General features: G+C 40.8%; 2 protein-coding genes across 12 annotated transcripts in view; one reads left to right on the top strand and one right to left on the bottom strand.

The window, feature by feature from the left end:
• PHKB (phosphorylase kinase regulatory subunit beta) overlaps positions 1 to 11,842 on the bottom strand; it is a 227,997-nt gene extending 216,155 nt beyond the window's left edge. For 6 of the 10 annotated variants that reach the window (XR_015145433.1, XR_015145434.1, XR_015145435.1 and 3 more), the window contains exon 1: positions 11,752 to 11,842. Coding sequence is in view for 5 of the 10 variants with exons in the window: in XM_086350561.1 (XP_086206687.1) it covers positions 11,752 to 11,818 (67 nt within the window). In the remaining 5 variants the exon portion in view is untranslated. Of the gene's footprint in view, positions 1 to 9,491; positions 9,602 to 11,751 lie in introns of all 10 variants that reach the window. The other 4 variants (XR_015145436.1, XR_015145437.1, XM_086350564.1 and 1 more) reach the window with 1 other exon arrangement.
• A 254-nt stretch (positions 11,843 to 12,096) lies between these two features.
• ITFG1 (integrin alpha FG-GAP repeat containing 1) overlaps positions 12,097 to 14,858 on the top strand; it is a 308,752-nt gene continuing 305,990 nt past the window's right edge. For both annotated transcript variants that reach the window (XM_086350567.1, XM_086350568.1), the window contains exons 1-2: positions 12,097 to 12,334; positions 14,340 to 14,412. In XM_086350567.1, coding sequence (XP_086206693.1) covers positions 12,127 to 12,334; positions 14,340 to 14,412 — 281 coding nt within the window. In that variant the 5' untranslated portion in view covers positions 12,097 to 12,126. The remainder of the gene's footprint in view (positions 12,335 to 14,339; positions 14,413 to 14,858) is intronic.

Below are 14,858 nucleotides of genomic sequence, written 5' to 3'. Positions count from 1 at the left end.
ATAGAAATGATCAATGCTTTCTACCAATGCCTAGCATAATACCAAATGACATTATGTTTAAAAAGTAAAATCTTTAGAAGTTATTTTTAAATAAGATATATTTTTAAAGTGTCCTTAGAAGTATGAAAGTTGGAGATGTCATGCAGTGGGACATAAATATTACACTACGTCATAAGCAAAGCCTAACGAACGATTAATGATGAACAGTGCATTTTCTCTAGAGCTCCAGGTTTCCTACTACAAATTTCTAGGTGAAGTCACTGAACAAACCCATAGCTCCAAAATGGTCAAAACCTAACAGTGTTGCCCAGTTTGGAATCAATCAGCCACGGGTTGCTTTGTTGTTCAAAACTTATCTCATATATTGTTTTTGCTTAAAGAGAGAGAATATATAGTAAGGCCACCTACATTAAGATAGCATGGTCTACAGTCAAATCATATACATACAAACACCACACACACCCCTGCACACAGGCTGCTTGATACCTGAGCCAAATTTCCATCCTTGAAATAAATATAACAGTAAATGCTTCTATCAAAATGTTTAAAATCAAACATCACAGTAAGTTTATCAGTGCAGTTCACTGACCTTAATTTTTAACCTGATTTGCACAACTGTCATTTGTTTACACAGATAAAAATTCATGACAGAAACATATTCAGAATACATGAAAAAAAGAACATATGAAACTGAAATCAGCGTAAACTAGAAGCTGTTAAAAAGCTTAGAGATAAATTATTAAAATTAATAATCAAAAAGAATAATCTGCCCTATATGTTACTGAACAACATAAGCCCGTGTGCCTGACACACAGTAAGGCCAAATAATACTAAAACACTGGAGTCCGGAAGAGAGAAAGGTTTATTACTGGGTCATGCAAAGAGATGGGTGGCTCATGCCCTAAGAATCTCAAACTTACTGAAAGCTTTCATCAAAGAGCCCTTTAAAAATCAAAAGGTGAGAAGGGCATGGTTAGTTGTTTTGCAAACTTCTTGGTGTCATATTTGTTCTTGAAGTTAGGTCACTGTCAGGTAACAATGTTTCTGTAAACCTCTACCAAAGAATGTTACTCTCTGTCCTAACAAGAAAGGGCCAAGTCTCAAGGCACAGCTTTCACCTTCCAAGGTCCTAGTAGTGGTTAAGAGGAGGCGGAGCTCAGCTGGGAGCTCCCTCAGGGCCAGATACCCAGACTCTGCCCAGCAGTCATCTCTGAGGGAGCCAGGTGCCCAACATAACTGGCCCTAGGCTCCTCAGGCCACCTGTATACTGGGGACCAGGTCCCACAGACTGTGACCCAGCCAGACTGCCACTGCTATTAGGCAGCAGAGATAGGGATAGGGGAGAGGTTTACCACTGTCTCAAGGCCTGGGCCAAGACCAGTGGATGGCCTAGGTGAGGGCTCTGAAGCCCTACAGAACACAGCCCTAAGCTTGTTCTCTGGGCCCCCAAGCTCACCCACTGGCCCAAGTCTGGGTGAGCTGGAGAGCTTCCCAGAGAAGGTCAGGATCCTCCTCTTACCTCACTCTCCACCTCACAACCACCACTCCATTGTTGTCTAACTCCCCTCACTAACTCATTCCTGAACAGTTGGAGGCTTGTAGGTGGGGCCCACAGCTGTGCTGTCCAATAGCTGAGCAGTACCACTAACAGTCGCTCACTGACAGTGGCTGCTAGTGGGCAGGACGCACTGAGGCAACAACCAATGGCTGAGCAGGACCCACTGCCTGGTGACAGGGTGCAGAGTAATGAGGCACAGCAATGGCTGCTGTACTAAGGGCTGAGCTCACTGTGCTCTGTTACATACAGACTAAAAACTCCACAGAAAAAACAGTCCACTGACTGAAGCAGCCAAAGTCATCTTTTCAGCATACTAGTGATTTATAACTATAATCAACCATCAGGTATCTATGATCAAAATTCAAAAGTTAATGTAACCACATTGAAAAAAATATAATTTAAATATATAAAAATTTCTTCAGTGGCTCAACTGCTGGAAGAGGATAGAAATGCAATTATGAATACAAGTCAAACACCTGAGAAGAGTATGTTTTCAAAACATACAAGAAAGAGAAAGAACACATATATGAAGGACTATCCAAAGCTCAACTGCCCAGCCCAACTGCCAACTCTGGGCTTGTTCTTGCCAGTCTACATTCACAGCTTTAACCACAGACTAAATCTATCACACCAATAATAACATGACAGTTCATCCTAAGACCAGGGCTTAAATATTTGAAAAAATTCAAGTCCTATAAGACTTGAATCTTAAATGGTTGAAAAGGAAGGCCATGGAAATGGTATGAGGTTATTGATAATGAAGTGCAACAATTAAAACAATAAGCTTTAAAAACTTTTATAACAAAAACTAATTGATGTATATTTTCAAAGACAAAACTAATTATGTAAAGTTTGAAAGACGACAACACATATATCAGAACCCATAAAAATAGCCAAATTCAATTATATACATAAAAAGATTCTCACTGATTCTGGAAGTCCCTATATCATATCTGTTCATCAATAAAAAGCAACGTCCTCAAGAAATTTGTGAAATATGAACTGAAAGAGAATCAAGAAATTAAAAATAAACTAGTTGTTTTCAAACGACTAAGATAAAGTCTCATCATTGTTGGTAAAAAGAAACAAATAAAAGCTATAGAAAAAAAAACTAAAACAAAAACCACCAACGTTTTCACCTTTTTAAAACAACTGCGAATCAAGGCAGCCAAGGCCAATTGTGACAAAAATAAGAACAAGTGCAAATTTATTAAAAACATATCACAGAAAATTACAATTAACAATCAAAAAAGTGTTTATTGAATTTTCAAGACTAAGTATATAACATGTGAGTTACAGTTTTCTTTTATGTGTTTCTAGTCTAGGATTACTTTCAAATCTCTTTGGGTCTATCTTCAAGACTCAAAAAAAAAAAAAAGACATATCTTAATGATATCTTAATTTCGTAAGTTTTACCAGTAAAAACAAAGAAATATTTACATCTCCTACAAACCCAATATCTTCTAACAGGTGAATCAAATGTTTATATCTCTTTCAGCCTAAACCGAGAAAGATATGGCAGCTCTTAGTGTGGTCTTCAGAAACAGAATGGTTAACCTCCACTTTAAAATATGTACAAATAATGTAAAAATAAGATGTAAATCTATTTGCTAGACATAGACACAGAAAATTTTCCTGTATTAAATTTGGCCACATTCTAAAAGTTACTCTGCTGAGTCAAAGATACATACAAAAATGGTAGATGATCAAGGTGGCCACAGTTTCTGAATCTAGACTGAATCTGTTCTGATGACAGTCAGTATTTGTGCTTTCACTGTCATTTATTATCAAAGGACTGAGTGTCCCATATGCCTAACATTGCTACTCTTAATTGCTAAATGTAGAGATAGGAACAGAGAGCATATGACTTCCACCATGAGGCTGCTCCCTGCCTTCTTACCACTTTCCAACTTATTTGCATAATAGCCAGAAGATCTTCATAAAATATTACTCAAGTCTTATCACTCTGTTATTTCAAATTTTCCATAGTTTTCCCTTCCAATTACAGGAAAATTCAGGTATTTTCAAGCCTCCCAGCACCCTCCCCCTCACAGTCATCCTCTCTTTCCCATTATTGTCATTCATAATGTTTTGTCCTTTAAGGGTATTGTTCTCAAATATCCAGCTCTATCTACCCCCAAGATCCTATACTAGGACACTCTTTACCCCAACTTCTCATTTGACTCCTATATCCTCCAGCTGAAATGTCACTTTCAGAGATGCCTTCTCTGAAGCCCCATGCTAATCCTGCAGAAAACACAGAGCTGACAAGTGGTGCTTGTCATCCAGTCGGAGGAATAACAGGATCAGTTCTTTATTTTAGAAAAATAAAAGCTTGTAGAACAGACTAAGTAGAGAGGTGGTACAATGGGAGGTGATGGCTATACGTAGCAAAGTTAAGTAGGAAACAACTACTTGTTAGAGACTATAGGCATGCAAAAGCACTGAAGCCACCTTTAACTTTGCAAAAAGTTCCATCAGGTTATAAGCTCCTCTTTAAGACCTTTATCATTTACCAGTATCTCTAAGACTAGAATTAAGACTGTCCTTTGGTATCCACCAGTGATTGGATCCAGGACCACATCACCCCTGCCAATGACACCAAAAACCGTGGCTGCTCAAGCCCCTTAAATAAAACAGCATGGCTGTGTCGGCCTTCTGCTTTCTCAGACTGTAGAGCCAACAGAGGGCCAACTCTATTACACAATTTCCACAACATCAGAGAGGTCCACTAAACATTAGTTAATTTGACATGAGTGAGTGAGAGAAGAGCAGTGAACATTTCCAAGATGCAAGCAATAATCATTCTACCACCCTAATGGCAGGAAGCAAGAAGGAACTAAAGAGGCTCTTGATGAAGGCGAAAAAGCTGGCTTAAAACTCAACATTCAAAGATCATGGCATCTGGTCCCACCACTTCATGGCAAATAGATGGGGAAAATATGGAAACTGACAGAATTTATTTTCTTGGCCTCCAAAATCACTGCAGACAATGACCGCAGCTATGGTATTAAAAGATGCCTGCCTTGGAAGAAAAGCTATGACCTAGAGAGCATATTCAAAAGCAGAGACATCACTTTGCCAACAAAGGTCCATATAGTCAAAGCTATGGTTTTTCCAGGAGTAATGTATGGATGTGAAAATTGGACCATAAAGAAGGCTGAGCACTGAAGAATTGATGCTTTCAAAATGTGGTGCTGAAGTAGACTCTTGAGAGTCCCTTGGAAAGCAAGGAGACCAAACCAGTCAATTCTAAAGGAAATCAACCCTGAATATTCCATTAGAAGGACTGATGCTGAAGCTGTAGTTCCAAAGAGCCAACTCATTGGAAAAGACCCTGATCCTGGGAAGGACTGAAGGCAGGAGGAGAAGGGCGCAACAGAGGATGAAATGGTTGGATGGCACCATCGACTCAATGGACATGACTTTGAACAAATGCCAGGAGATTGTGAAGGACAGGGAAGCCTGGCGTGCTGCAGTCCATAGGGTCGCAGCGGACACCACTGAACAACTGAACAACAAATGACAGAGAAAGAGAATGAGCTTTAAGGTCAATAAGATTGATGCCAAGATAGTTAAATAATATCATATGGCTTCCATTTCCTAAATCTTATAAGATGTCAGGGTAGGACATAGTAAGAAGAGATCAGAGATCAGGCAGGAAACAATTTACAAGTGCTTCTCAAAATTCAATCCTACATGAAGGGAACCCATAACATACCCAATATAAACCAAATATCTCTTCTAATTGTATATAATGATGGCGCTCCTTGCTGTCTGATAAGAGTTTCTATGGAAACGCTCAGAAACAATTTCTTTAGAGCTGCAATGATTACTGACAAAAATGAACAGACTTAGATTAAAACAAGTGGTAGATTCTGTTTTAATCTGATTCCATCCAATTGTATTTTATCATGACTAGCCTTCTTAATCAAGTAACTTCCATGAGTTTATGTCAAAATAAGGGAAAATGATAAGCAACCATGTTTGCTTTTGTAAAATCAGTCTTAAATACCAAACCAGCAGTATTGTTAAACACACATTTTTAGGAAAGATAAAAAATAGAATTTATTGGGCAGCTACTAAATATCAAGTGTTTTTTTAATTAATTTATTTTAATTGGAAGCTAATTACTTTACTTAGCTTAAAGCTCGACATTCAGAAAACTAAGATCATGGCATCTGGTCCCATCACTTCATGCCAAATAGATGGGGAAACGGTGGAAACAGTGGCTGACTTTATTTTTCTGGGCTCCAAAATCACTGCAGATGGTGACTGCAGCCATGAAATTAAAAGACGCTTACTCCTTGGAAGGAAAGTTATGACCAACCTAGACAGCATATTAAAAAGCAGAGACATTACTTTGCCAACAAAGGTCCGTCTAGTCAAGGTTATGGTTTTTTCAGTGGTCGTGTATGGATGTGAGAGTTGGACTATAAAGAAGGCTGAGTGCTTAAGAAATGATGCTTTTGAACTGTGGTGTTGGAGAAGACTCTGGGGAGTCCCTTGGACTGCAAAGAGATCCAACCAGTCCATCCTAAAGGAGATCAGTCGTGGGTGTTCACTGGAGGGACTGATGTTGAAGCTGAAACTCCAATACTTTGGCCACCTCATATGAAGAGCTGACTCACTGGAAAAGACCCTGATGCTGGGAAAGATTGAGGGCAGGAGGAGGGGATGACAGAGGATGAGATGGTTGGATGCCATCATCAACTCGATGGACATGGATTTGGGTGGACTCTGGGAGTTGGTGATGGACAGGAAGGCCTGGTGTGCTGCGGTTCATGGGGTCGCAAAGAGTCAGACACGACTGAGCAACTGAACTGAACTGAAGTGAATTACTTTACAATATTGTGATGCTTTTTGCCATTCATCAAAATGAATCAGCCACGGGTGTACATGTTTCCACCCAATCTTGAACCCTCTTCTCTCCCCACCCTAACCCTCTGGGTTGTCCCAGAGCACCAGCTATGAGTGCCCTGCTTCATGCACTTAATCCTCACAATAATCCCTTCAGGTAAGTTTTATGACCCTTATATTTACAGAGAAGGAAACCAAGTCTCAAAGATGTAAAGTAAGTTGCTCAAGATCAAACAAATAGTAAACAGAGCCAGGATTAGATTCAGGAATAGTTGAACACAAAATGTGTATGCTTTCCTTAGGCTCTTAGAAGGTGCCACAACACGTAACAGTTCAGGAACCTAAGGCCAAACAAAAACAAAAAAACAAAACAACAACAAAAAGAAACCCTCATTAAGTAGTTGACTATTATATTAGGCTGAAAATAAGCCTGCTATATAAGTGACCAAAAAGAAGAGAGTGTCAGACACACAAAATTAAAAATTGAGTTCTGCCCAGAATATACAATAAAATTTGACCAGGTATTGATATGCCCTTCAAAATGAAATGAAATTAATCAAAGAGCCCAGAAAGAAGTAAGTAATGAAAAAAACTCAAGTCACATGCTGATAAACTCCTTTAGATGCTGATAAACATACAGAGCCAAGATAGAGATAAACCAATGATTCATTGTAGGGTATGATTTTTTAAATTATCATCTAAGAATAAAACTAAAAATGCTGAGACATTTCTTACCTCATCACAAAATGCCATAACAATTACTACAAATACCTGAACTGTAATGTCAATTACAGTGATTGCTCTAGCCGACCAACTCTGCTAACCTAATATAGAACTGCAGTAGTCAAATGAGAAACGGAAGCAGTCTAAGTTACTGGATGCTACACTCTTTACCTAGTAATTAATTAATTCACTTTGGTTGTGGAATTTGCCTATAAATTCATTGACCTGTATGCTTTGCCCAGAGGTTCTTTAAAGAAAAACCTGGACATCGAGATCCAGTTTTGGATTTTAGCAGTCAAAATAAAGAAAGCATCTTCAAGCACAGCACATACTGACACATTAGCAGTCACAGCACAACTCAAGCACGCACACACAGAAATGAAGGACACATTAAATTCAATAAAGAGTAGAAATAAAAAGAAACATAGCAGAAACAAATCCAGCAGGAATAAAGAGGGTTGGAATGCATAAAATAATCTAGGTATATTTGAAACTAATTTTCCAAAATGAAGATACTAGCTTTCACTTTTGGCAACAATGAATAGTTTCTAGCCAAAGGTACTAAGGAAAAGCTCAGCTATAAACCCAAGACATGCTTTAAAATGATTGTTAAATGAAATCACACCATTAAACACTCTCCCACAATGATAACGTCCAATGAACTACAATAGCAAAAAAACAAATCATTTCCAACATATATGCAGTATTTCCAAATTAGTAAATAAACTATGCAAACCACTCTATTTAACAGACAAAAGTTTTTAAGTTTTGGTTAGAGAAACCCCAAGTGCCACTATTGAAAGTAATTTTTATGGAATCCATCTTCTAAAATGGTTTATAATGATTAAGTTTGGTATTTTTCTATTTTGTTTCTTGGTGCATTCTATTTCAATTTAATAATATGGTACTAGAACAACTTCTTGTATATGGCTTTAAACACTGTGTAAGTTGCATAGTTCTTAGGTTTTGAAATTTTCAGGTATACTGATACATAAAAGTATACCTTTAGCGTTCTATTTCCCCATAACTATTGAATGACTCTGCCAGTGCTGAAAATCCACCAGCTCTTATTAGGAAAGCCAAGATGAAAAACAGAGCCTGGTGCTTAAAAGAAGGTGCAGTTCAAAGATAGATGTCCTGATGTTCTCCTAGTTCAAAGATCAAATCAGAAATCAATTGGTAATGTTACATATACTATTTTGTCATTTAGCAGATGACAACATGGATCATTTTCCTTCCTTAAAGTATAAGCTTTGTTTTCTTCTATTTGTGATTCTTCTCTATTTTCTATCTGTTCTTCAAGAATTTTCCCCTTCATCTTGCCAAAACAGGATTTGAAATACAAATCTAAATAAGTGTGTGTAGGGGGGATGGGGGGGAGAGGAGGGAGGAACCACTTCTAAATGGTTATAGTGAAGTCAAAAACAATTTTTCACTGCTAACTGGCTCATCTCACATCTACCTACCTGTTCATAAGTCCTGAGGCTTGAATATTCTGCTTAAGGCACACTAAAGACAAAGCTGTCTCTAGCCAATGGGCTTTACCCAGTGTTCAAGCACAGAACAGGTTTCAAATGGCCCAAGGTGATTCAGTCTTCATTTCAGCTCCATGGCCGCTTAACAAAGTTCTATTTAGGATACATTCAAAGGCCTGGGTTCCTAATGGGAATCCATATGTAGTATTTTCTGACTGCGTAGACCTCTTCCAGATTTTTTTTCAAAACCCAGAACATTCACCTGGGAAACAATTCCCCAGCTTTAATCCAACTTGAAAATGGTCTCTAAGAGCCTGTGCACCAACACCCCCTCCAAGCTAAGGAAGCCATGGGATAGAAGGCAAACCATGGGATAGAAGACAAACCACAAGGCCTTAAAAGGTAATAGTTTCAGGACCTGGGACAACTGCTTCAATTCTGTGGGCTTCTCTTTCCTATGAAAATGCATATAAAAATACCTACTTCACAGGGAGTTAATGAAGAGAAAATAATTGGAACGTTGATCAAAAATTTCTAATTTATAAAATTTATTTTGTTATGCAAGAAGACAAAAATTACTGAAGAAGCATTTTATCTACACAGGTGACAATTAAGGCTCCCAGATACTGAGGAATGGCCCCTGATCAAACAGTGTTAAGGCAGGGGCTCCACTCTGCACTTCCCAGGCCTCTTACAGCACAGACCACATTCAACACACAGTGCAAACTTGAGCTCAACAATAACAGAAATGGTGCTCAGGCTTGGGCCCTCCAAAGAGAAAATAAAACCAAAATGATATCATATGGTGAGAGCAACCTTCAGAGACAAATATATTTAAAATTACTGAGTGACCCTTTCGGGGTCTACACACTTACCAGACCTTAAGAAAGCTGGTGAAGGGACGACTGGATCAGGTGAGCTGGCCATTTCAAATTGTTGACTCTAATCATAAGCGTCGCAGGCTAAACTATAGCAATTTTCAAAACTGTTTAGTGAAGGTTAGAAGCAATCAGCGTTAGATTAATTGAAAGCAGTGTGAGCAGTTATTAACATGATGCAGTGTGCAACAAAGGCAATAATTGAGGTTCATTATAATTTTATTTTCTCCTTTATGACTAGAAAATTTGATTTTCTTTGCTTTGATAAATTACATTTGCTTATATGGATGAGGCAGGAAATATATAATGGCCACTTATTAAACATTACATAAGAGCAGCATCCTCTCTTGAGCAGTGAAGTGATTATGCTACTATGTAACAACGGCTCAGAACTTTGCAGTGGTGTATATATCTGAGTCAGGTTAGTCCAAGCTTCAAACAAAACTCAGTTTATATGCTCCTCTAAAAGTAACAAACAGAATCTGGAGAACTCAATGATTCACTTAAGAAACTTTACAGTCTACACAGTTATAGAAGACTCTGAAACCTCAACTAATTTGGAGGGATCTCCAATGGTATCTTTTACTGCTATGATGTAAACATATAGGAACATCCAACATTTATACAATGTATTCAGCTACTTTGTACATGAAAGTGGATTTAAGTGACCACATTCAATAATAGTTAAATTTGAATTTTTTTTTTCTCAGTAAAGACAGAGAAGTTGGTTTTCAAAGCTGACTGTTAAGACATGCAGTTCAGAGGAAATTAAAACTGGAGAAGAAAATAAACCCTATACGTGTATTAGAGGAAAAGAGAAACGCTGCAAAAATATACGTTGAAGGTAGGGCTCAGTTTCCTGTAAAAAAACTTCAGTTACTCTCTTTGATGGGATATTATCAACCCAATAAAACTTTTTATAGCCCAGACAGACTCATTGCTAGTGGTCAACTAAATAATTCAATACGACACAAAAAATTTGAGATAAGTTATTAGTTTTAAACTTATTAGTTTTTGAAAAATTCTCTCATACTTCAGTGGTAGTTTTGCTATAACCCTAAGTAAATATGTGCAGAACTATTTTTAAGGTTTAAAACAATGAAATAAGCAAGAAACACTGAATTTCTCCTGTATGATTTATTAGACACTTCAAAAAAAAAAAAAAAAAAAACAAGCTAAGCACTCTGTTGTTTGCACAACAGACAACTAAGAACTTCATAAATGGGAAAAGCCAAAACATAATGGGGGTGGTATTAGCTGTAAAAAATAACAACAAACTTCTGAATACCAATGCAAATGCAGAGTTAGCTTTCCTAGAGCTGTGTTTTACAGATATTAGATTATCAACTTTGACCTTAGCTAACTAATTTATATAGTAACAACAATAACTAACAACTAGTAACAACAATCCTTCAAAGGGAAGATTCTTAGTTGAAGATTTGGTCATTCCACCATCTTTCCTGTATACAGGGGCACTTCTTAGCTCGAGATTACATCCAGCCAGCCAGGAATAAGAAGTTTCAATCCTGGCTCTCAGATGAGTTACCAGCCACAAGTGCTAACTTCAAAGTCGTGACTTTGCAATTTGAACAAGTCAGTTCAGGACACTCGAACTGTTATAACTGCCTGCGCAGCGTCTTCTGATCTAGGTGGCATTGGGTTTGGGAGCCACAACTGAGAACTAGGTGTTCTGGGGCCACTTGCCCAAGGGAAGGGGCCCACTTCCTTCTGAGCCTTAACTATGCTCAGCGTGACATCCTTCATTGCCTGAGGCCCCGTCCCCCTCAATTTCTGCCACGAAGGTACCTGGCTAGAGCTCAGAGCTTGTGATGTAAAAAGGAGATACAATATAGGGCAACAAGCAACCGCCGGTTTTCTAGGACCAGACCCTAGTCATAAGAATGAAACGCTCTGACTTTCTTCTGGGAGGATTACAGGCACGAACAGCAGGCTGTCGAATGTGGTCGCCGTCTGATTTCTAAGTAAGAAGACTCCAGACTAAGTCGGCACCACCACCTATTTTTCGAGGGGGAGCACACGCGAAATATAGCTGGGGAAGCAAAACGGAGTAAAGGTGGGGCCACCACCTAATGGGGGAAGACATCAAGAGGAAGTCAGGGACCACCGTCTGCTTTCTAAGGAGAAACTCGCGGGCACAGGTTCATTTCTAGGACCCCTATCTGCCTCCCGCCCAAAGCGCTAGAGGGGGAGCACCCCTGTGGTAAGAGGGAAGGGGTGGCGTCCCAGCCAGCCAAACCTGAGCGCTTGATCCGGGCTCTTCGCTCCAAGACCTTCCAGCTCACTTCGGCCATGAGCCCCGCCATCGCGCTCGGGCCGCCGCCTTGGCCACCACCCCCGGGGCCGCCTGTCAGCTCCGCCCGGCCGGCCCCGCCCCCCCGCGCGACACTGTCGGGAGGCGCACCGGCCGGAAGTGAGCTGAGGGCCCGCTTCTACCTAGCTCCGCGGCCTCCCAAGCGTCAGAGGGGCAGCCCTAGGGCAGAGTAAGAGGAGAACCGGCCGCGGTCGTACGGGCGTCGGAGCTGCGCTCTTTCTCTCTCTGCCGGCGGCACGGTGCTTTCCGGCTGCCGTTAAGCGCGGCAGTGGGCCGGCGGGCTGGGGCGGAGGGGCTGCCATGGCGGCGGCGAGCCGGCTGCCGGACTCTTGGGTGCTTCTGGCGCTGCTGCTTGGGAGGCTCGCGCTGCTGGGAGTCGGGCCGGTCCCGGCGCGGGCGCTGCACAACGTCACGGCCGAGCTCTTTGGGGCCGAGGCCTGGGGCACCCTGGCAGCCTTCGGAGACCTCAACTCTGACAAGCAGACGGACCTCTTCGTGCTGCGGGAAAGTCAGTGCTTGCCTGGCCCCTCTCTGTCCGCGTGCCCCTCCCGATGTTCCCCACGCCCCTTGCCTGGGGGGCCGGTTCTCCTGCTTTTCCCGGCCCTTCTGTGGCAGCCCTATCTTTCTCCCTTTATCTCCAATTTCCTTGACAACCGCCCCCCCCCACCTTTTTTTTTAAACTGTCTTTTCCAAACCCGGATCTTGGCTTCACCACTCCAGTTTGACCGCACTAGAAACACCCCAATTTTTTTGTTTTGTTTTCTAGAGAAGACCGCGGCCTTCACTCAGGCACCCCGCCCCCTTCATAGAATCACCTGCCTTCCTGAGTCCTTCCTGATCCCCAGGAGTCTTTCTAGCTTTCTGTACGTTCCTTCTCAAGGCCCCTTCATTCCTATCTGCCTTACTTCCTCCAGTCTCCCTTCCTCTTTGATGAACTGGAAAAGGTGCAACTTGATAATTTCCTCTGGTAAAGAACTTCTCCCTACCTCCTAATTAATCTGATTCACCCTTCACTCCCTTTGTCTGGGTCCCAGCTTTCTTTGAAACTACTTTTCCTTCCCAAGAACTAAACACTCCACAATTAACTCACGTATTTTGCAGGCACCACTAATAAATAAACCCAGTGTCTCTTTAGAAGAGGATTCTCAAACTGCAGCTTTTTCTCCATTCTGAGCTGCCTAGTCTTGTGTGCGGAAGACCTCCTTGCTTTGGCCACCACCCTCCTCTTCCAAATCTCTGCTTTATTTTCCAGCTTAAGGTTCTTGGGAGTTCTTCGCTTTAACCATCACTAAACTATTTTTTGGTAAATCTTGATGCTGACAGTGGGCAGTAGAGGGTCTCAGAATTCTTGAGTACCCAGAAAACAGGTTCTATTTAAGGTCAAGGCTGTGAAAGAAGGAAGTGAAGCACTTATACAAAGCTTGACAGGATCTTGGCCCAGATCTCTTGGAGTCCTTTCTGGGATCCCAGAGCTTCTGGTGGACCTTGGACTTTGGGTATTTCCCCTATTTTTATATGACTCCATTTACTGCAGGAGGGGGGCAGACTGCCTAACCCATAGCTACTCCATCCCAAGTGGAGAGAGACTCTCTCTTTAACTTTAAAGATGACATGTGTTTGGCTAAACAGTTTGAAAAGTGTGTTCCAATGAGTGCTCACTGAACGCCAGAAATGCTTGGCTGGGGGGTGAGGGGTGGATCTATAGGAGCCAGAAGGGACTGGTCTTGGAGGATTCAGGTTTTTTTCTGCTTAAATATGAAATCACACCCTTGTTACTAGTCAAATGCCTACAGTAAGAAGTTACTGTGTTCTTGGTGTGACGCATCTGTGCAGTGAACTAAACAGCCTTATAAGAGGTCGAGTTGTTATGTTTGGGTAGGGTATGACTTAACACAGGCATATTCTTTATATGCTTCCTAATTTAAGTCAGTTGATCTGACTCCTAGGAGGAGGGAGGACCAAGTTTATTTTCCATGTTCATCTTTCTAGTTTCTCTGCTGCTTTGAATATTGAATTTGTTGTATAAGGAATCACCATTCCGTTAGTGTGATAGGACCATCCTTGGTAGGGCAGACAAACTGGAGTAAAATAAAAGTTTTCTTGTTGAAAACAAGGCCCAGAAAGCTTCTTGTGACCACTGATTGGATGTCTTAATGGGAAGCATTTTTCTTTTTTTTTTAATTCATTTATTTTAATTAGAGGCTAATTACTTTACAATATTGTATTGGTTTTGCCATACATCAACACGAATCCGCCACGGGTGTACACGTGTTCCCAATCCTGAACCCGCCTCCCACCTCCCTCCCCATACCATCCCTCTGAGTCATCCCAGTGCACCAGCCCCAAGCATCCTGTATCCTGCATGGAACCTGGACTGGCGATTCGTTTCTTAAACGATATTATACATGTTTCAGTGCCATTCTCCCAAATCATCACCCCCTCCCTCTTCCACAGAGTCCAAAAGACTGTTCTATACATCTGTGTCTCTAATGTTACATATTTGCCTCTTTTAGGAAATGACTTAATCGTCTTTTTGGCAGACCAGAATGCACCCTATTTTAAACCCAAAGTAAATGTATCATTGAAGTAAGTACAGATGTGTGTGTTTCTGTAAAATTGTCATTGTTGTAATAACATGCAGTAACCAATTGCATTGTTTTTGAAATCAATTTTACTCTAATACAATGTCATGATAGAAAACCACTAGTTATGAGGTATGAAGCAAGTAACTTGTTAGGAAAATTAGTTAACATACAAAAATTTAAAGTTAAAATATAAATAATTTTGAGTGGATCCAGGTCTGTTCCTACATAAGCACCTTTCAGACCCTTGTGATCTGATATGCTTTCTTAAATGTCTTAGGGATTGTCCCTCATCCTGAGTGTGCCTGTGGGAACAGCCTGCTCACAGGCTCTTCAGGTCAACTTTGCGATCTGAAAGAGTTTGCTATGGGGTCAGTGACTTCTGTTTTAATTTTTTCCTTTATTGACTGGTAGGTGGTGACTGCTAGGGGACTAACTGGTTACTTTTGA

This window comes from Bos grunniens, chromosome 18, assembly GCF_055505025.1.
Source record: "Bos grunniens cultivar Pamir isolate PY7600 chromosome 18, Bosgru_T2T1.0, whole genome shotgun sequence".
In the NCBI taxonomy this organism is placed as follows: Eukaryota; Metazoa; Chordata; class Mammalia; order Artiodactyla; family Bovidae; genus Bos; species Bos grunniens.
Note: the sequence above shows the minus strand (reverse complement) of the source record. Positions and strands in the feature narration are given on the sequence as shown.